Source organism: Lynx rufus, unplaced genomic scaffold, assembly GCF_022079265.1.
Source record: "Lynx rufus isolate CCGP_SWC_20201006 ecotype Redwood Valley unplaced genomic scaffold, mLynRuf1.p SCAF_1, whole genome shotgun sequence".
NCBI classification, from domain to species: domain Eukaryota; kingdom Metazoa; phylum Chordata; class Mammalia; order Carnivora; family Felidae; genus Lynx; species Lynx rufus.
The window spans coordinates 106,397,286-106,415,774 of record NW_025814823.1 but is presented as its reverse complement, the minus strand read 5'-3'; the positions used below and the strand labels follow the sequence as shown (position 1 = coordinate 106,415,774).

The window sequence follows — 18,489 nt, the reverse complement described above, 5'->3', positions numbered from 1 at the left end:
CATACCTGGCACCACCACCCCATACACGTTTGTTTCCTGTATGAAATCCAACATTCCAATAACATCAGCAACCTCTGTGGTTGCAACATTTTCTCCTTTCCACCTAAATGAAAGAAAGAAGTTCTGATTAATATACCTATATTTGAAGAAGTAGGTACCCAGTTTTAGTTTTAGTGCCTTGTACGTGGCTCCGTGCCAGTACCTAGTAACTGAACACAATGGCAGATTTCAGAACGAACGGAAGGCATTTGTAAGGCATTTGTAAGGGAGCACACTGTTGACAAGTCAACAAAACCGGAATCAGTGTTTTAGTGAAAATTACTTTATCTGTGTTTCATTGGTAGAAACTGGTTACTGTAAAGTGTTTTTTGGTAATATGTCATAAAAGGAAAAGAATGATAAATCCCTCTTTATTTATGAGATGTATTAACAGTTCAGTACAAAACATTCCCTGTCTCCAATGACAGAGATAGAAAAAAATGAAAGGAAAGCTATAGTGGCCTCTCCACGTACCGACCCCCTTCAACTTCTAGGGATTAACCCCTTTGGTTCCCTGAATGCCGATGAATATTCTATTTCAGTTAAAATAATTTTACATATGGTGAGCACATAACGTGGTACCAGAAGGTGAGGAAGTAAGAAGTATGACTCATTTATTCATTCAAACATGTTTCTGAATGTCTCCTGTATGTTCTTCACTGTTCTATAGTCATAGACCATGACTAATAATTTCATAAGCCCAAAATAATCTTAAGGAATTAAGAAAGAAATGTAAAAAAGATAAATTTGGCCCTTTCACTGTTTTTATCATTAGGTCAAGAATTAGACCATATTTGACCAGATTGGTTTCTGTTTCAACCCTGCCATTTAAACACCCAGAGTGGATGAAGCCAAATATAATAAAAATAAGTTCAGAGGAGATACACACACACACACACACACACACACACATATACATATAATATTTTATATATATTATATAAACATATGTTTTTATATATCTTATATATTTATATATTTATATTTATATATTTTATTTATATTTATTTATTTTAAATATATATTATATAAATATATAAATTTATTTATTTATAAATATAAATATATATTTATTTATTTATATATTAAATATTTATATATTATATATTTTTATATATTATATATATTATATTTTATACATATATGAATGTCTAAATATGTCTAAAATGTCTAACGTTTATTTATTTTTGAGAGAAACAGAGATAGAACGTGAATGGGTTAGGGGCAGAAAGAGAGGAAGACACAGAATCTGCAGCAGGCTCCAGGCTCCGAGCTGTCAGCACAGAGCCGGACGTGACAGCTCGACAAGCTGTGACATCATGAAGTGAGCCGAAGTTGGACGCTCAACCCACTGAGCCACCCAGGCGCCCCTGTCTATTTTATATTCTAACGAAAGGAGCTCACTGATTTTGACCACACTGATTCATTAAAGTAATGATAAAAATTGACATCAAGATTTAACTTACGTTTCAATCTAACAACAGATGGTCCATGAATTTTTAAATGAGGAGACATTATTGAGATAAAAAGCGCTCTGTCTGCCCTGAAGGTAAAGACCAGGGCGTCTAGAATGTTTCCATAGAGCCTTGCTTAGAGCACGGTTCACAGTCACAGAACCAGCAGTACAACCGATGTTATTTCATACCTGAAAGTGTCTCCAATACGGTCCCAAAAATAAAGGAAATTCTCCTGATCTTGGACCATTAAATCTCCTGTGTTAAAGTAAACATCTCCCTTCTTAAAAACATCACAAAGCAGTTTCTTTTCTGTGTGCTTCTTATTCCCAGCATAACCAAAAAAGGGATTATTCTCAGTCACTCGAGAAATGAGAAGTCCAGGTTCTCCTGGGAGAGAAAAGCATTTTTCAGTGATTGGATTAAAACGATTATTACACATATCATGCACGTATTTAAATGGTATCTGACCAACACAACCAGGGTTGCCGATCTTCCTCTGAACTTATTTTTATTATGTTTGACCTCAGGCACTCTGGGTGTCTGCATCCAGCATATCCTTTCACAGACTGCCACAGACACAAATTACTTTGGAAAAACTAACAAAAAAGGAAAGCGAATGTCAACAAAACCATATTAAATTTATTTTACATCCTGCATGGATGACCAAAGGCTACTTTTCTTTTATGTTAACTAGATTTTAACACTAAGAATAATGACAACCCTATAAATAACCACAATAATAATGTTAATAAGATTATGACTGTAGCGGTGTTTACTGAGCATTTACTATGTAGCAAGCCCCATGAGCCCCTTGCAAATGCTAGCTTGTTTATTCCTCACAGAAATCCTTTGAAATTGATCATTAAAATTCCTATTTCACAGGGAAGAAATGGCCCAGAAGGGTGAAGTAAATTACCAAAGACCAACAGATGAACAGGAATGGACCCAGAACTCAAATGTAAGTCTAGGATTCTGCAGCAAGGTTTCTGTTCACTACTATCTCTGGTCTAGAAGTTATTAGAAGTTTAAGAAAATGTTTTATTCTGATTGGATGTTGTCTGGAAATCCTCAATGGGCAAGAGACAAGGCATAAAAGTTATTAGTATTACTTAGAAACATTATCTGAAAAAAATTTTCGATCAGATTTACTCAAATTGATCAGGATTTTGCCCAGCAAGCTGCGCGGTAAAAAACTACTTCTATGAGAATGATAGAAGACAAAGGGAAGCAGCAATCACTGCCTGAAAAAAAATTTTTTCAAATGTCTATTTAGTTTTTCAGAGAAAGAGCAGGGAAGGGGCAGAGAGAGGGAGACAGGATCCAAAGCGGGCTCTGTGCCGAGAGCAGAGAGCCCGATGCAGGGCTCAAACTCACGAACCGTGAGATCATGAGTTGAGATGTGAGATCATGACCTGAGCCGAAGTCAGACGCTTAACAGACTGAGCCACCTAGCTAGGCACCCCTGTCCCAGAACATTCTAAGGCCATTGTTGACTTCCTGTGAAGAGAGGCAACATCCACATGATTGATTAGACGGGGTTAATTCCAGCACATTGTAGAGTGATTTATATCATTTTAACATTCTCTGTTCAACTCTCATTGCTTCCACTCATTCTGGACATCCTGGCTTCCAAAGATATACACCAGTGGCAAAGCCATGCCTGCTCTACTACAGAAAAGTCTCCTGGTTGTCACTGTCATCACTGACACCTCCATCATCATCATCGTCATCATCATCATCATGGCCACTGCTACACTTTCTGAGCATTTTCTGGGTACCAGTCGTTATTCTGAGCACTTTATTTTATGTATCCCATTTGAGTCTCATCACAAACCTATAACACAAGCCCTCATATTATCTCCATTTTAGAGGTGAAGAAACCGAGAAAGAGAAAGTAATTTGCCCAGTGTCACATATTTGCCAAATGTTGGAGATGGTTTTTTTTAACCAGGTTCATCTGACTTCTAAGCCTGTCTTCCATCACATATTCCTTCAGTCTACATATCCTCTATTTCAGAAATTTCCAAGCTTCTCTTATTTCCCTTAGAATTTATGTTCTTCTTTTTTTCTTCAAGACACAGGCTTATAGTTTCTTCCCTGACAACTAATTATTACAAATGCTTAAAAAGATCATAGTGTTTCTTCTATCTGTTCTAGGCAAATGTATGCAAGGCAAAATACCATTAATAGAAAAAAAATACTGAGTAATTCATAATGAGAATTGCAAAACACTAAAGCAGATGTTTGGGGACAATCTGCTTTTTAAAAAACCCTGAGTTTACATAAGCAGTTCTGGGATTCAAGTTCCAATGTCAGATACGATTGTAATTGTAATAAGTAAAATACACCAGGAGTGCTTGGCTGGCTTGCTTGGTAGAGCGTGTGACTCATAATCTTGAGGTTGTGAGTTTGAGTCCCATGTTGGGTATAGAGATTACTTAAACAAATAAAATTGTAAAATAAATAAATAAAATAAAACAAAACACACTAGTTAAGTGTGTGTATAGTTTAGAAATGGCTTTTTTTCTTGGACACAGCTTATAGAGTTGAATTAGGGAAAGATATTTTATAGATGCCCTTAGGCTTGAAATTCAGAGGAGAAGGAAATTTGTGTTTTAATAGATAATGCTTATATTTTTCCCAAGCTTTCAGCTACCAGAACAAACCAACCGACCAGGCTTGCAACCTTTATCTCCACATTTGAAGTAACAATTTAAATGAAATCATCTCTGAAATGTAGTCCAAGCATATTCTGAGGCGGCAAAAAGTAATTTTGGCCTGATTTATTCAGACTGAATGTCTAAACAATTCCAAATGCACATATCTACATTTAAATTCCTAGACTGATTATATGCAGCAGCAAGTTAATTGGGGCACTTGCTTTTATTAACATGTCTAACCAAAAATCATCATAAAGTCCTCCTTGGGGGAGGAGGGAAGCAAGAGGGAGAAGAGAAGTGGGGAGGTAGCAAGCCACATGCCAGGCTCTCAGTAGGGTTCTACATCTATCATCTCATGTAATTGTGAACAATAACCTCATAAATAAATATTGTCACCTCTACTCTACATATGAAGAAAATAATCTCAGCCTGAGTGGCCTGCCCAGAGTTGGACAGTTTCTAAGCGTGAGAGCCCACATTTAAATCGAAGTCTGCCTGACTTTCCATTATACCTAGAATGATAACTAGGGCATTGTTTTTCATATTATATCTTAGTCATATGGGACATTAGTGCCACTATTACAGCTAGACATGGTGGACTGAGAAAAATATAAGCCCAGGAGTGCCTGCATGGCTCAGTTGGTTAAGCATCCAACTCTTGATCTCACAGTAGTAAGACTGAGCCCTTCGTCAGGCTCCACTCTCTCTCCTTCTCTCTCTGCCACTCCTCTGCTTGCTCTCTTTCTCTCAAAATAAACATTTTTAAAAAAAGGAAATATGAGCACAATAGTAATGTGTTCTAAATTTCAATATCTTACTGAGTGACTCATCTGGGATCCCTAACATCTAATAATTAAACTCTTCTCCCTGCACTGAAATTCCAAACAAGTCTCATCACATATTAGTAAAAGCCATTCATTCTAAATTCAGTAGTAATTAAACAGAAATTCAGAAACATTGCCTGAGGGGACGTGGTCAAACACAAGAATCTTACCTTTTTTCACAGGAATACACCAGCCCTGTTCATTTCTAATGGGTTCATCTTTCTGAACATCATACTTTATCAAGTCAAAATTGAATAAAAGCTGCCAAAACAAAATTAAACACACAATAAAGACAAAAACAACAACAAAATATTCATTTGTGCAGTGACATCTACCAGTTATGGACTTTTTGTTCTGTCAGTTGAAATAAAGAATGAGAATGTAGATTTATTACTATAAGTCAACTTTACTGAAAAAAAATTAACTATGTATTTGAAACTCAAAACTGAAGGCAATAGTAAATAGCACTTGTATACTGGTATTTACTTCAATTTCATTTTATGTTGCACATTATCTTAGGAAAATTTAATTTTATTCTTTATTCCTCAATTACATATTCTACTAACTCCAGGTAAGAGGAACACTTCTTGCCTTCTCCTTTAGAAATCATTCAGAAACAGCCTTTGAAATAAAAGTTTTAATAGAACTAAAATGTCAACTATGTGAATGCAAGGATTTTGTTGTCTACTTTAAATTTACAATCCCTTGAAAAAGGAGGGATCAGATGCCTAAAAAATACTTATTTGACACGGACTTTGAACTTTTTCCCTAGGCCTTTCACCTTAATGTCCCTAAACTAACTCAGTACCTCTGTGCACTCATGTGCTATGAGATGGTAAATTGGTAGAACACACTCACCAGATTGGGAAGCAAGCTAATTGGACATCTCTCCTTGTCCCCAAATATTTCCAGCTACCCTGCTCTTGTAATGTCCATGTTACCATGCCACGCGGATTCACAATCCACTAACGTGTGAATTATATATATATTTATATATATAAGGAATATATATATATAGATTTATATATATTTATATATATAAGGAAACTGAGGTTTTCCTGATCCATTAAACAATCTTATTAAGAAGAACTAGAAAATGGTAAGCTAAGATGGAGATAATAAAAGGAGGTAAGAAAAAATAATAAGGAAGGACACAGAGAAGACAGAGACCAAGAGGAGGAGAAACAAAATGAACAAATATAGAACAAGTAAGTGGGAAAAGATTAATAAAATTAGTGAGGTAAATGTATTATTTACAAAAAAATTTTTTTAATGTTTATTTACTTTTCAGAGAGAGAGAATACACACACACAAGCAGGGGAGGGATAGAGAGAGACACACACAGAAGCCGAAGCAGGCTCCAGCTCTGAGCTGTCAGCACAGAGGCTGACACAGGGCTCAAACTCATAAACCATGAGATCATGACCAGAGCCGAAGTTGAACGCTTAACGGACTGAGGCACCCAGGCACCCCGAGATAAATGTATTATTTATCATTGAAGACTAGACACAAACATTTGTTTTTGTTTTTTAAGTTTATTTATTTATTTTGAGAGAGTGAGAAATAAAGCACACGAGCTGGGGAGAGGCAGAGAGAGAGGGAGAGAGAGAGAATCCCAAGCAGGCTCTGTGCTGCCAGCATAGAACCTGATGTAGGGCTCGAACTCATGACACCATGAGGTCATGATCTAAGCCAAAGTCAGGAGCCGGAAGCTTAACTGACTGAGCCACCCAGGCACCCCTATTTTTAATGTCAGTAAAGTCCACATGTAATTAGAATCACAATTCATTACTTGTGATGAATATAACTGACACCAACTCATGTTGATTGAGTGCCTACTGCATGTCAGACACTGCTACAAGCTGAAGAACAGCATTTAATTTAATGGGATAATTTAATTAATATTATCCCATTTTAAGATGTGGGTCAATGAGAGAGGAGGCAAAACAAAATATATTGTAATTCTAGACATAAAGATTCTTTATTAAAAGACAAGCTTGCATCTTGTTGGTCTTCGTCTGTAATTGGGATAACAGCTTTCTGGCCACTTGCCTAATGACTGGTAAAAGGAGAGATTCCAGAAGTTCCGGAACTGCATTTATCATTTTGATCAAACAGGAAGAGCGCCCTTGTTCATTACCAATCTCCTTTAACATGTTTTATAGTTTGAAAACTTTGCTCAGGAGCTGATGATATCAGCATTAGTGTTGTTTCTTTCAGATTAATTGATCAACCACATTCATGGATGCGATTCATTCTACACCAAACCACTGTGCCTGTTGTCACATATAGGGGACTTGCAGGTCACAAATTGGGTAATTTTATCATACGAATGAAATTTAAATATATCGCAGCATCTTGAGATGGTCTGGGTCTGAGTATTAAGTTTCAGCTAGAGGGATTTCTATTTTTTTCTTGCCTTTGAGATTCCACACGATTACAAAAATGGCTGTGTTATAATAACACAAATAAAAGTAAATAAATCCCCACCTTTTAAAAAAATTTTTAAGCTTATTTTATTTATTCACTCAGAGAGAGAGAGAGAGAGAGAGAGAGAGAGAGAGAAAGAACAGCGGGGGAGGAGCAGAAAGAGAGGGAGAGAGAATCCCAAGCAGGCTCTGCACTGTCAGCGCAAAGCCCAATGTGGGGCTGGAACTCACGAACTGCAAGATCATGACCCGAGCTGAAGGCAGGCGCTTAACTGACTGAGCCACCCAGGCACCCCACATCCCCACTTTAATATCCCCTGATTGTATATGCGCACACACAGGTATAGGTATGCGTGTCAAGAGCAGAGCTGCACGGGATCGCATTCATAACAGACTAGGTAAACGGATCCCCAGCACTGTGAAGCACACACCTGGGGGCTGTACACAGTGCCTCAGAGTTCCCATACATGTCCGCATGCTTTTGTCTATTCACATCTGTACATTTAGAAGCTGGAAAGGAAATACAAAACTCATTGCCTCTGTTAATCGGTTATGTTTATCTTGTTTGTTTTCTGCCTTCCCCAATAGAATATAACCTGCACATCAACAGGAAACTATGTCCACTGTGTTCAATGGGTTCACAGGGTGAGGCATACTGACAAATTTTAATAGACTGTATAAAGGAGTTCATTTGATGAGCATCATTACAAATGTGTTTAAATTGATAGAGAGAAAGGTAGGAAACTGATTAATAAAATATACTCTCTGACAAATGAAACCATACCATTTTAGGAAGTGAAACCAATTTAAATTTCCTTGAGTTTAACCAATGAAAATGGAGCTCAAGTTAAATTACAGTGTTCCTTTAGTGTAAAAGATATCAGTCCCTGTGAAGTAAAGAATTTAACCTTAACTGCAGAAGTTAACCGGAGGTCTGGCTTTCACTCTCAGCTTCTGGCAGATAATCTCTATGCCCCTCCAATGCCATGGCCAACAGTATGTTTGTTAGCCTCAGGCTGTTCGGCATGTGGATAGTGACAATACGAGTTAGATTTAGTGTCTGAACCACACTGATAATGCGATGTAGGGGCGGGGCCTTGGGTCCCCTAGCTTGACCTCTTGAAGGATTGGAGATGGAGGTTAGCCCCAGAAGCAGCCAGCTACATTTAAATGTGGACGTCAAGGCTGGTGAGTTTCCCTAGCTGGCAATACTCCATGTACATTGTCACCTGTCAATTCCAGGAGAGGAATGCCATCCTGTCTCCACAGGAAAGGAGTAGAAGCCTTTGCATTTGGTGCCCTGCTGATTCTGCCCCATTGCTTCTTCCTCCGTCTGATTTTAATCTGTATCCTTTAGATCCTTTAGATGTAATAAATGGTAATTATTATGCATAACAGCTTTCTGTGAGTTTTGTGAGTACTTAGTGAATTATTGAACCCAAAGGGGGCTTTAGGGACTTCATAACTACAAGTGCTGTCAGAGGTAAGGGAGGGCTTGTATGGATTATTGCCTAACTTCATAGTTAGCTAAATTTCCTAGTCCATAAAAAACACCTACTTTTAGGGCACCTGGGCGGCTCAGTTGGTTAACCAACTGACTCTTGGTTTTGGCTCAGGTCACGATTTCATAGTTCGTGGGATCAAGCCTCGCATTGGGCTCTGGGCTCTCAGCACGGAGCCTGATTGGGAGTCTCTCTCTTTGCCCCTTCCCCACTCTTCCTCTCTCTCTCTCTCTCTCTCTCTCTCTCTCTCTCTCTCTCAAAATAAATAAACTTAAAAAAATGCCTACTTTCGGGTCGCCTGGGTGGCGCAGTCGGTTAAGCGTCCGACTTCAGCCAGGTCACGATCTCGCGGTCCGTGAGTTCGAGCCCCGCGTCAGGCTCTGGGCTGATGGCTCAGAGCCTGGAGCCTGTTTCCGATTCTGTGTCTCCCTCTCTCTCTGCCCCTCCCCCGTTCATGCTCTGTCTCTCTCTGTCCCAAAAATAAATAAACGTTGAAAAAAAAATGCCTACTTTTAAGATAATAAAAAAGTTTAAAGACATGTGAAGGAGCCTTTTATTTACACTGTATTTATGGACTTACTATGTAAGATGAAAGAATTAGCACTTGTGTTTCGGCCTCTGCTCCCACCCAATTCCCATCATTGTTAGTGCTATAATTATTTTTATATTTTCAGGATTTATACTTCCATTCCATCTATAAACATAATTTGGAGCTGTTCAATCTTCTATATTTAAATGGATTCAATCAATCCTGTTAACTGAAGGTGATTCCTTCATTTCTAAGTTCTGTTTTATCTTCAGGATGACTGGACATTTTCACTAAGTGAGTTTGATAAAGTACCGCGTTCCTGTAAATACATGGGTGTTATAGTCTCTGATTTCTTAACTTTTTGAGAACACCTCTTTAGACTCAAAGAACAATGGGGTCAGAAGTAAAATTCTTTGGTGAATACATTACTTTGTTTTTTTGTTTCTTTCTGGCATTGAGTGTTTTGTCCTCATTTTGAGAGAAGCCTGAGCTGTTTCACATCTTCAACCTACAGTTTGTACAACCTTTGTTTTCTCTGCCTCAGCATCTCCTTAGAGATCTTTAATTCGTGTTCAGTAATTTCAACAGCATATATTTTTCTGATGATCATCCTGCATTAAGTTATTTGTTCCTGGAACACAATGTGCTCTTTTGCTAAAGATTCAAGTCTTTAAGGAAGTTTTCCTCTATTAGGTTTCAAATAAGAGTCTTCTCTTTACTTTTCTTTTTCTGCAGGGACACCAATTAGCACATGTCAGATAACTGTCTATGTTTCCAAAATCTTTCTAATTTATTTTGTATTCCTATTTGCTTATTCTTTTTATTGTGTTTGTGTGATGTCTTAATCCCATCTATCTTGCTCCCTAACAATGTTACAGCCTATAAAGTGGTGTTCATTTGTGCAATACTTTCATCTTCCCTTTTATTTTTCTTTGAGCTGACTCTATCTACTTTCCAACTCCTTTTGTTGATTGACATTTCCCTGGAACTTTCCTCTCTTTTGAGCTCTTATTTTTATTTATGTTTTAATTTTTTTAATGTTTATTTATTTTTGAAGGAGACAGCATGAGCAGGGGAGGGGCAGAGAGAGAGAGAGAGGGGAGGGGCAGAGAGAGAGAGGGGGGAGGGGGGACACAGCATCCAAAGCAGTCTCCAGACCCTGAGTCTCCAGACCGTCAGCACAGAGCCCAACGCAGGGCTCAAACTCACGAGACCTGAGACCATGACCCGAGCCGAAGTCGGACGCCCAACAGACTGAGCCACCCAGGCGTCCCTGAGCTCTTATTTTTAAAGAGAGTATCATTGCAATTTTTGAAATTACGGGAAATTAAGGGAAACATTCCCTGGTCATTTCGGAGGGCTTATTATTTTCTGTGCATCCATATTATTTTTTCAGCTACCTTTTATTAAGATTTATCTTTTCTCTTTTTTTCAAGTTTTATTTTCTGTAGGGATTTTGTGTTTGTTCCTTCCCAATTATGTTATCCCTGGGTGTAGGGATAAGGAAAAGCCAGTCTGTTGCTGTTATCAAATGCAGGTTCGTCCATCAAAGGCACTGTCACAAAATATAGTGTTTGCTCTGAGGGCACAAATGGCACACAGAGCCCTTCAGCTGTGTGCGTTTAAATGGTAAATGTGACACACAAGAAGGACACTTGGGTCACAGGAGCTCTGTGTTGATGCCTCTTCTTTTTCCTTCTCTGTTAATATCCCATCTTTGGAGGCTGATTTGTTTCTGAGACAGTAAGTGGAGAGGAGGCCTCCATGAAGTTTAAATTTGTGAGAGACAGACTTATCAAATCTCCCCACACGATCATGAAGCAATTATTGGTCCAAATTTTTCAGCTTCCCTGCTCTGTAACAAACTCATATGCAAATGCAGTGAGAAAAGATAAGGTAGAATTCATATGATATGAGGTACCATGTTTTTCATTTCCAAACTGAAAACATAACCGAGCCTAGATTTGAAATCAGAAGTTTTCCAAATCAGTTGGAGACAATCATGCCTTCTTGCTTTATTGACAGTATTACAGTCTGGCAGGGAATTTAAGACATTATAAAATTATAATGAAGTCAAGCCAGTAATGTAAAATACAAATCTTCTTCATTGTGCTCTTGTTGGATGATTACTTTGCAATGACTCAGCTTCACTAAAGAGCTTTAACATGAATACCAAATTTTTAATGGAACCATTGCAATGAGTTGAGAAAATTAACCGGAAGGAGTTGTAAACCTCGGTAGTTGTCAGCACTTATTTTCCCAAAATTACTTTTCAGAATGTACATGCATGTCTGTGATGTCAATAAGACCCTCAAAATCCCAAAGAGCACATCATAAAAATAGTTTGTATCTTCTCAAGGTTACAAACATCAGAGCAATTTCTATCAGTTTTGAATCTATTTCTCTGCTTTTTAAAAATTATATGCTTCTCTCTTTTGATGCTCCTCACTGTTTATTTTATATTTCTTTAATTTATGTTCTTGACTACTTCCTTCTTTTTATTTTCTTTAGGTTTATTTCAGTTGCTTTTTATGTATTTAAAAAACACTTTTTAAGTGTTTATTTATTTTTGAGAGAGAGAAAGACTGTGAGCAGGGGAGAGGCAGAGAGAGAGGGACACACAGAATCCGAAGCAGGCTCTGAGCTGTCAGCACAGAACTTACAAGCCATGAGATCATGACCTGAGCTGAAGTCAGATGCTTAACTGAGCCGCCCAGGTGCCCCCTCAGTTGCATTTTAATTAACCCCCAGAAATGGATATTTAGCTCACAAATTTTCAACCATTCTTATGTGAGTCCAAAAATTGTGAAATATAATGCTTTCATCTTGATTCAGCTCAAATTACTTTTTAACTTCAATTATTTTTTTTTTTTTGACTCACTGGAAACTTAGTGATGTTTTATTTCCAAATATATGGGAGATGAACTAGCTGTCATTTTTTTTTTAAATTTTTTTTTTCAACGTTTTTTATTTATTTTTGGGACAGAGAGAGACAGAGCATGAACGGGGGAGGGGCAGAGAGAGAGGGAGACACAGAATCGGAAACAGGCTCCAGGCTCCGAGCCATCAGCCCAGAGCCTGACGCGGGGCTCGAACTCACGGACCGTGAGATCGTGACCTGGCTGAAGTCGGACGCTTAACCGACTGCGCCACCCAGGCGCCCCGAACTAGCTGTCATTTAAAACATTTATTTCCACTTGAATTAAAATGCTGTTGGAAACATCATCTATATTCAACCCTCTGAGATTTGCTGGAATTCCCTAAGTGGCCAGTAATCTTTGTGAATGTTTCATAAGGGCTTGAAAAGAATGGATGTTCTGCAGTTTTTTTCAAATTATTTGTATTTATTATTATTACTATTATTATTATTATTATTATTATTATTATTTGGTAGGCTCCACAACCTGTATGGAGCCCCATGTAGAGCCCCACGTGGGGCGTGAACTTATGACCCTGAGATCAAGGCTTAAGCTGAGACCAAGAGCTGGACACTCAATGGACTGGGCCACCCAGGTGCCCCTATTCTGCAGTTTTTAGAGGCAGTGTCCTATATATATTCATTAGCTCAAGTAGTTTCTTTATTGCATTATTCTGTATCATTGCAGATTTTCTTTGGCTTCTTCTATCAAACATTGAAACAGCTATAATATAATATCCTACTATGATTCCAGCCTTATTTTAGTTCCTCTTGAGGTTACATACATTTTGCTTTATAAATTTAGAGACTATTTTCTTTGCTTTCACTTTTATTCCTTAAAAAATATCGATGACTATAAACTCTATTTTGACAATTACTTTCACCAAACCAGCTGAATACATCTGTTCAATCTTTTGTCTTCCACAGTTGTTACTGAGAAATCAGCAGGAAGTTTTTTACTCCTAGATAAGTGATTTGGGGCAGCTTTTACGATTTTTAGCAGTATCTTGATTCATTAGAAGCCTGTACATAACTTTTGAGTGATATAAAAATGAAGGGTAAGCAGAAACCCTGCATTGAAAATACTCAGGCAAAATGAAAAGAGTCAAATTAACATGTATTAGAAACTTTGCTTGCTGTTTATACATTACATCATTAAATTTGAAAACAGAACAAAAGACTTAGGTATCATTATCCCTACATTATAGAGGAAAACATGTGAGATGGTTAAGATTTTCATAATCTATGTTCACCTAGAGGCCATGACTTTATAGAAGTTCTCAACTTCAAAAAAAAGGAAAAAGAAAGGTGATAATATTTACCATAATTCACAAACAAAAAGTCTAGAAGAGAGGTAAGCAGATCTCAATATATTTCTTTTGTAAAGAAAATACCCTACTTACTTTGTGAAGGAAATTTGTTCTCCCAACGGATCCAATTTTCCCATTATGATTCATTAAACAAATGTTTCCTTCAGTAGCTCCATAAAACTCACACATCTTAATATTTCCAAATCTGTCTAAAAATTCCCTCCATACATCACTCCGTAGGCCGTTTCCAACTGCCAAACGCACTTGATGATCCTTTTCTCCTTCTCTCTGTTAGAGGAAAAGATTTGACTTGTAATTGATTCATTCTAGTTCTCAGCTCTTTCTCTCATTATTATGACTTAAATGGAAATATCCAGAAGTTGGGTGCACATATGCAATAATGGAAGGGAAGTTAAAAACAAATCATGCTTAACTCTGTTGCAGAACCACATCCAATAGCTAAGGAAACTAACACTGGCCTAGAGTAATATAGCTTTTATTATCTGGTAAAAGCTCTTCCCACATTCCAGATTATGAAAGCCTTATTTTAGTAGAGATTAGGTAAGGAAGAAAGCTTATTTCAGGAAACAAGCAATAGTTTAAAAGAATTATAAAATGTACCTGAGCTTATCCTCTCAGCTCTACTACTTACTATCTGTATAACTTGGAACAAAAGGTTGAATACCACTATAATACTATAATTCTCATTTTATTCACTTGCTGAGAACTGAGAACATCTATCTCACCTATGTACTGCAGTAGTCATGTAAACCCACCACATAGCAGGTGGGAAACAATAAACTGAGGTCATCTAATCACTATAATATATGACGGTGCAAATATTATGGCAACTACTTGTAAATATTATTTTTGAATGCATAATATTCTTATATTTTACTTCTAATTTGTATTTTAGAATTGAAAGGGAAAACAGAACTATATTTTCCTCTACATTCAATACAATACAATACATTAAGTAACATGAATTATACACTGACCAAAAATGAGAACCTCATACCTGTTAGAATGGCAATTTTTTAAAAAGATAAGAAATAACAGGTATTAGTGAGGATGTAGACAAAAGGAAACATTTGTGTACTGTGGGTGGGAATGTGCATTGATACAGCCACTATGGAAAATGGAATGGAGATTTCTCCAAAAATTAAAAATAAAACTCCCATAGGATCCCATACAATTTCACATCTGTGTATTTATCTGAAGGAAATAAAAATGCTAACTGAAAAAGATATGCACCCCCATGTTCACTGCAGCATTACTTACAGTACCCAAGACACAAAAACAACCTAAGGGCCTACTGACAGATGTTATCAGTCAATAAATAGTGGTACACACACACACAGGACTACTATTCAGCCAAGAAAAGGGAAATATTGCCATTTGCAACAACATAGATGGACTCAAGAGTGTTATGCTTAGTGGAATAAGAAGGAGAAAGACAAAGACCATGTGATCTCACTTATATGAGAAACCTAAAAATAAAAGCAAAACCCAAAAAATCCCCAAACCCAAAGCTCACAGATATAGAGAACAGAAATGGGGAATGGGGAAGGGTGAAATGGGTGAGGGGGATCAAAAGGTACAAATTTCCAAATATGAAATAGTCATGGGGGTGTAATGTTCAGCATGGTGAATGGAGTTAATAATGCTGGGCTGAATATTTCAAAGTTGCCAAGAGAGTAAATCTGTTTCCGTCACAAGAAAAACAAATGTGTAACTATCTGTGATGTTGGATATTAACCAGACTTATTTTGGTGATCATTTTGCAATATACACAAATACTAAATCATTATGTTGTACACCTAAAACTTACATAACGTTAAACGTCAATTATACCTTACCAAAAAATTAGAGTCAGACTATACTATCAATGTAGTTATGGTAAATCCATGATTCCCACTGAGCTACCTCCATCCTCATCAAAATACAAACTTAACAAAAAATAATAATACATCAACAACAGTAATAAAATAGAGAAATCAATGTCCCTGACACTTAGAATTAAAAATGATCGGTTGATCACATTCTTTATCTCAGTTCCTTCTCAGTCTTAAAGGAAAGATTTAACCGATCAATTCTCAAGAACAAAGAGAATGTGAGTGAAAGGTCATTTTGGAAACCGCAAAGTAAATAGGTAACAGCCGTGGGTGGGGAAGGCTGACATCAAAGTCCATAGGTGGGGCACAACAAATGCCCTAAGGTGTTATGGAAGCATTCTTCAAAAAGAATGAAGAAGGTAGAAGCCTGGGTGGAAAACAAGCAGCCACACCCACAGATAAAGTCTGGCACGGGTGATATACATCTGGGCACCTGCCCTTGCTACACATTAGGCAAATACTGGAGATTTCCCCTCTGGAGAAGTCCATCCAGACAGACACCAGTCTGGGTTGAGGAATCTACTGAAAATAGTAGTGTTAAATAAAAGGTGAGATCATTAAACTCAGAGCAAAACTAATCTATAGTGATAGAAATCAGAATATTGTAGGCATTTGGTGGGGCAATGACTGATTCTTAAGGACATTCAGGGGGAAGGTCTTCATGAAAAAAAATAAAATTGCTTAAAAATACTTGAAGTGTTAAATCATAATGAGAAATTTCAGCTTCAATGGAGAGTTTGAGATGAATTAGTATTGCAATACTAATTCATTTAGATCCTAACTCATTAGGCATTTAGAAACCTCAATGCCTTTTTAAAAAGGCTATTATTAGAAATAAGATGTTGCTGCATCCCAATGTTTATAGCAGCACTATCAACAATAGCCAAAGTATGGAAATAGTCCGAATGTCCATCGATGGATGAATGGATAAAGAAGTTATGGTATATATATATATATATATATATATATATATATATATGTACATGGAGTATGACTCAGCAATCAAAAAGAATGAAATCTTGCCATTTGCAACTACGTGGATGGAACTGGAGGGTTTTATGCTAAGTGAAATTAGTCAGTCAAAGAAAGACAAATATCATATGACTTCACTCATATGAGGACTTTAAGATACAAAACAGATGAACATAAGGGAAGGGAAGCAAAAATAGTATAAAAACAGGGAGGGGGACAAAACATAAGAGACTCTTAAAAATGGAAAACAAACAGAGGGTTGCTGGAAGGGTTGTGGGAGGGGGGATGGGCTAAATGGGTAAGGGGCACCAAGGAATCTACTCCTGAAATCACTGTTGCACTATATGCTAACTAACTTGGATGTATATTAAAAAAAAAAAAAAAAAAAAAGAAGAATCTGGTAATTCATCACTTACATACAATATCCAGTGCTCATCAATTTTACCTAATTTTAATGAATTGAGATTTAAATTTAAAAATCGATTCTTGGTTTGAGTCATTAGAAAAATTTTAACTGTATTTGGAACAACTTAGTCATTCGAATCTATTTGCTTTAACTGTAAATTCTGTGACCTCTACATACACACCAGATTCAGGCTTAGTTAAAAAAAAAAGGGGTTGTAAAATATCTCAATTTTTTAAAATATCTGTTATATGTTGCAATGACATTATCTTGGATATAGTGGATTAAATAAAACCTATTTTTAAAATTAAAAAAAAAAAAGGATATGTGTCATCATTGTACATGGCAGGGGTGAGGGGTGTGGAAATTAGGGAGTAAATCTTTTCTCCTGGGTTGTGAAGACTTCCTAGGGGAAAATGGGCAGGACAATTTATTCATATGTTAATTTTTAAAATTAATACATTTCAATTTTTATATTAGATATTTTCTGTTCATCCGTTGAATTTGCTTTATGACCTGACAGTAATTTATGATTAAGTCTAAAGAGTCTACTCCAGACCTGACATGCAGAAAACTCTCAATAAATATTGTTGACCAATTAAAAAAAAAAAAGAAATAAAATGTTGCAAAAGTCAAATTGTAATTATATTTTAAACACATTCTGTGCCTCAGCTATGAATAAAATTTACATATTATAATTTCTTTATAATAAAAAACCGATGATCAACATATTTTAAAATGATCACAATCATATTGGTAACAAAGAGGGAGAAGAAATGTATGTATATATGTGAGCAGGAAGTCAGGTAGATGACAATTAAAAATCAAGGGGTGCCTGGGTGGCTCAGTTGGTTAATTGTCTGACTCTTGATATTAGCCTGTGGGACTGAGCCCTGCATAGGGCTCTGTGCTGACCCTGGAGCCTGCTTGGCATTCTTTCACTCTCCCTCTCTCCCTGCCCCTCCCCATTCCCCACACCCCCCTTTCAAAATAAACTTTAAAAAAAAGGAAGGAAAAACCTGAAAAGTCAATAGTCATATACATATTTTATTGAGAAATACGTGACTATATAACCACCTAAAATATCTTAAAATAATTAAGAATGTTTACCTGTAGAGATCAGGTATTGATAGCAGGGGGTTACTATTTATCTTGAGAGCAGATTGATTTTTTAAAACTACAGAAGTCCTTATTTGATAAAATAGAAATTAAAGAAACTAAATAAGAGGCAAACAAGAGTGTGGGTACATCAAAAGTAAGACTCCAACTTGCTGATTTCCTTAGTCCCACATCAATAGGGTTTAAGGTAAACATTTTCCAGACAGAAAAAAAACTCACTCAGACAAGAACAGCTCCTTCTTAGACAGAGGATTCTTTTCTACCACTAAATATAACCCTGAGCAGTTCTGTACTGGCTCCCAGCTCCCATGGGCATGTTGGATATTGCCTACCTGGCATGGAACTAGTTCTTAGATTTTCCACTGCCATTTTTCTAGACAAAACAGTAGTGCTGCAAATCTTAAGAGTTATTCTGCTTGAACAGAGAACAATC

General features: G+C 36.9%; 1 protein-coding gene across 1 annotated transcript in view; it reads right to left on the bottom strand.

Moving 5' to 3' along the window:
* Window positions 1-18,489, bottom strand: part of SLC27A6 (solute carrier family 27 member 6) — a 75,447-nt gene that overhangs the window by 5,822 nt on the left and 51,136 nt on the right. The window contains exons 5-8 of the mRNA XM_047084176.1: window positions 13,761-13,955; window positions 5,151-5,241; window positions 1,685-1,883; window positions 6-103 (exon numbers count right to left, since the gene is read on the bottom strand). Coding sequence (XP_046940132.1) covers window positions 6-103; window positions 1,685-1,883; window positions 5,151-5,241; window positions 13,761-13,955 — 583 coding nt within the window. The remainder of the gene's footprint in view (window positions 1-5; window positions 104-1,684; window positions 1,884-5,150; window positions 5,242-13,760; window positions 13,956-18,489) is intronic.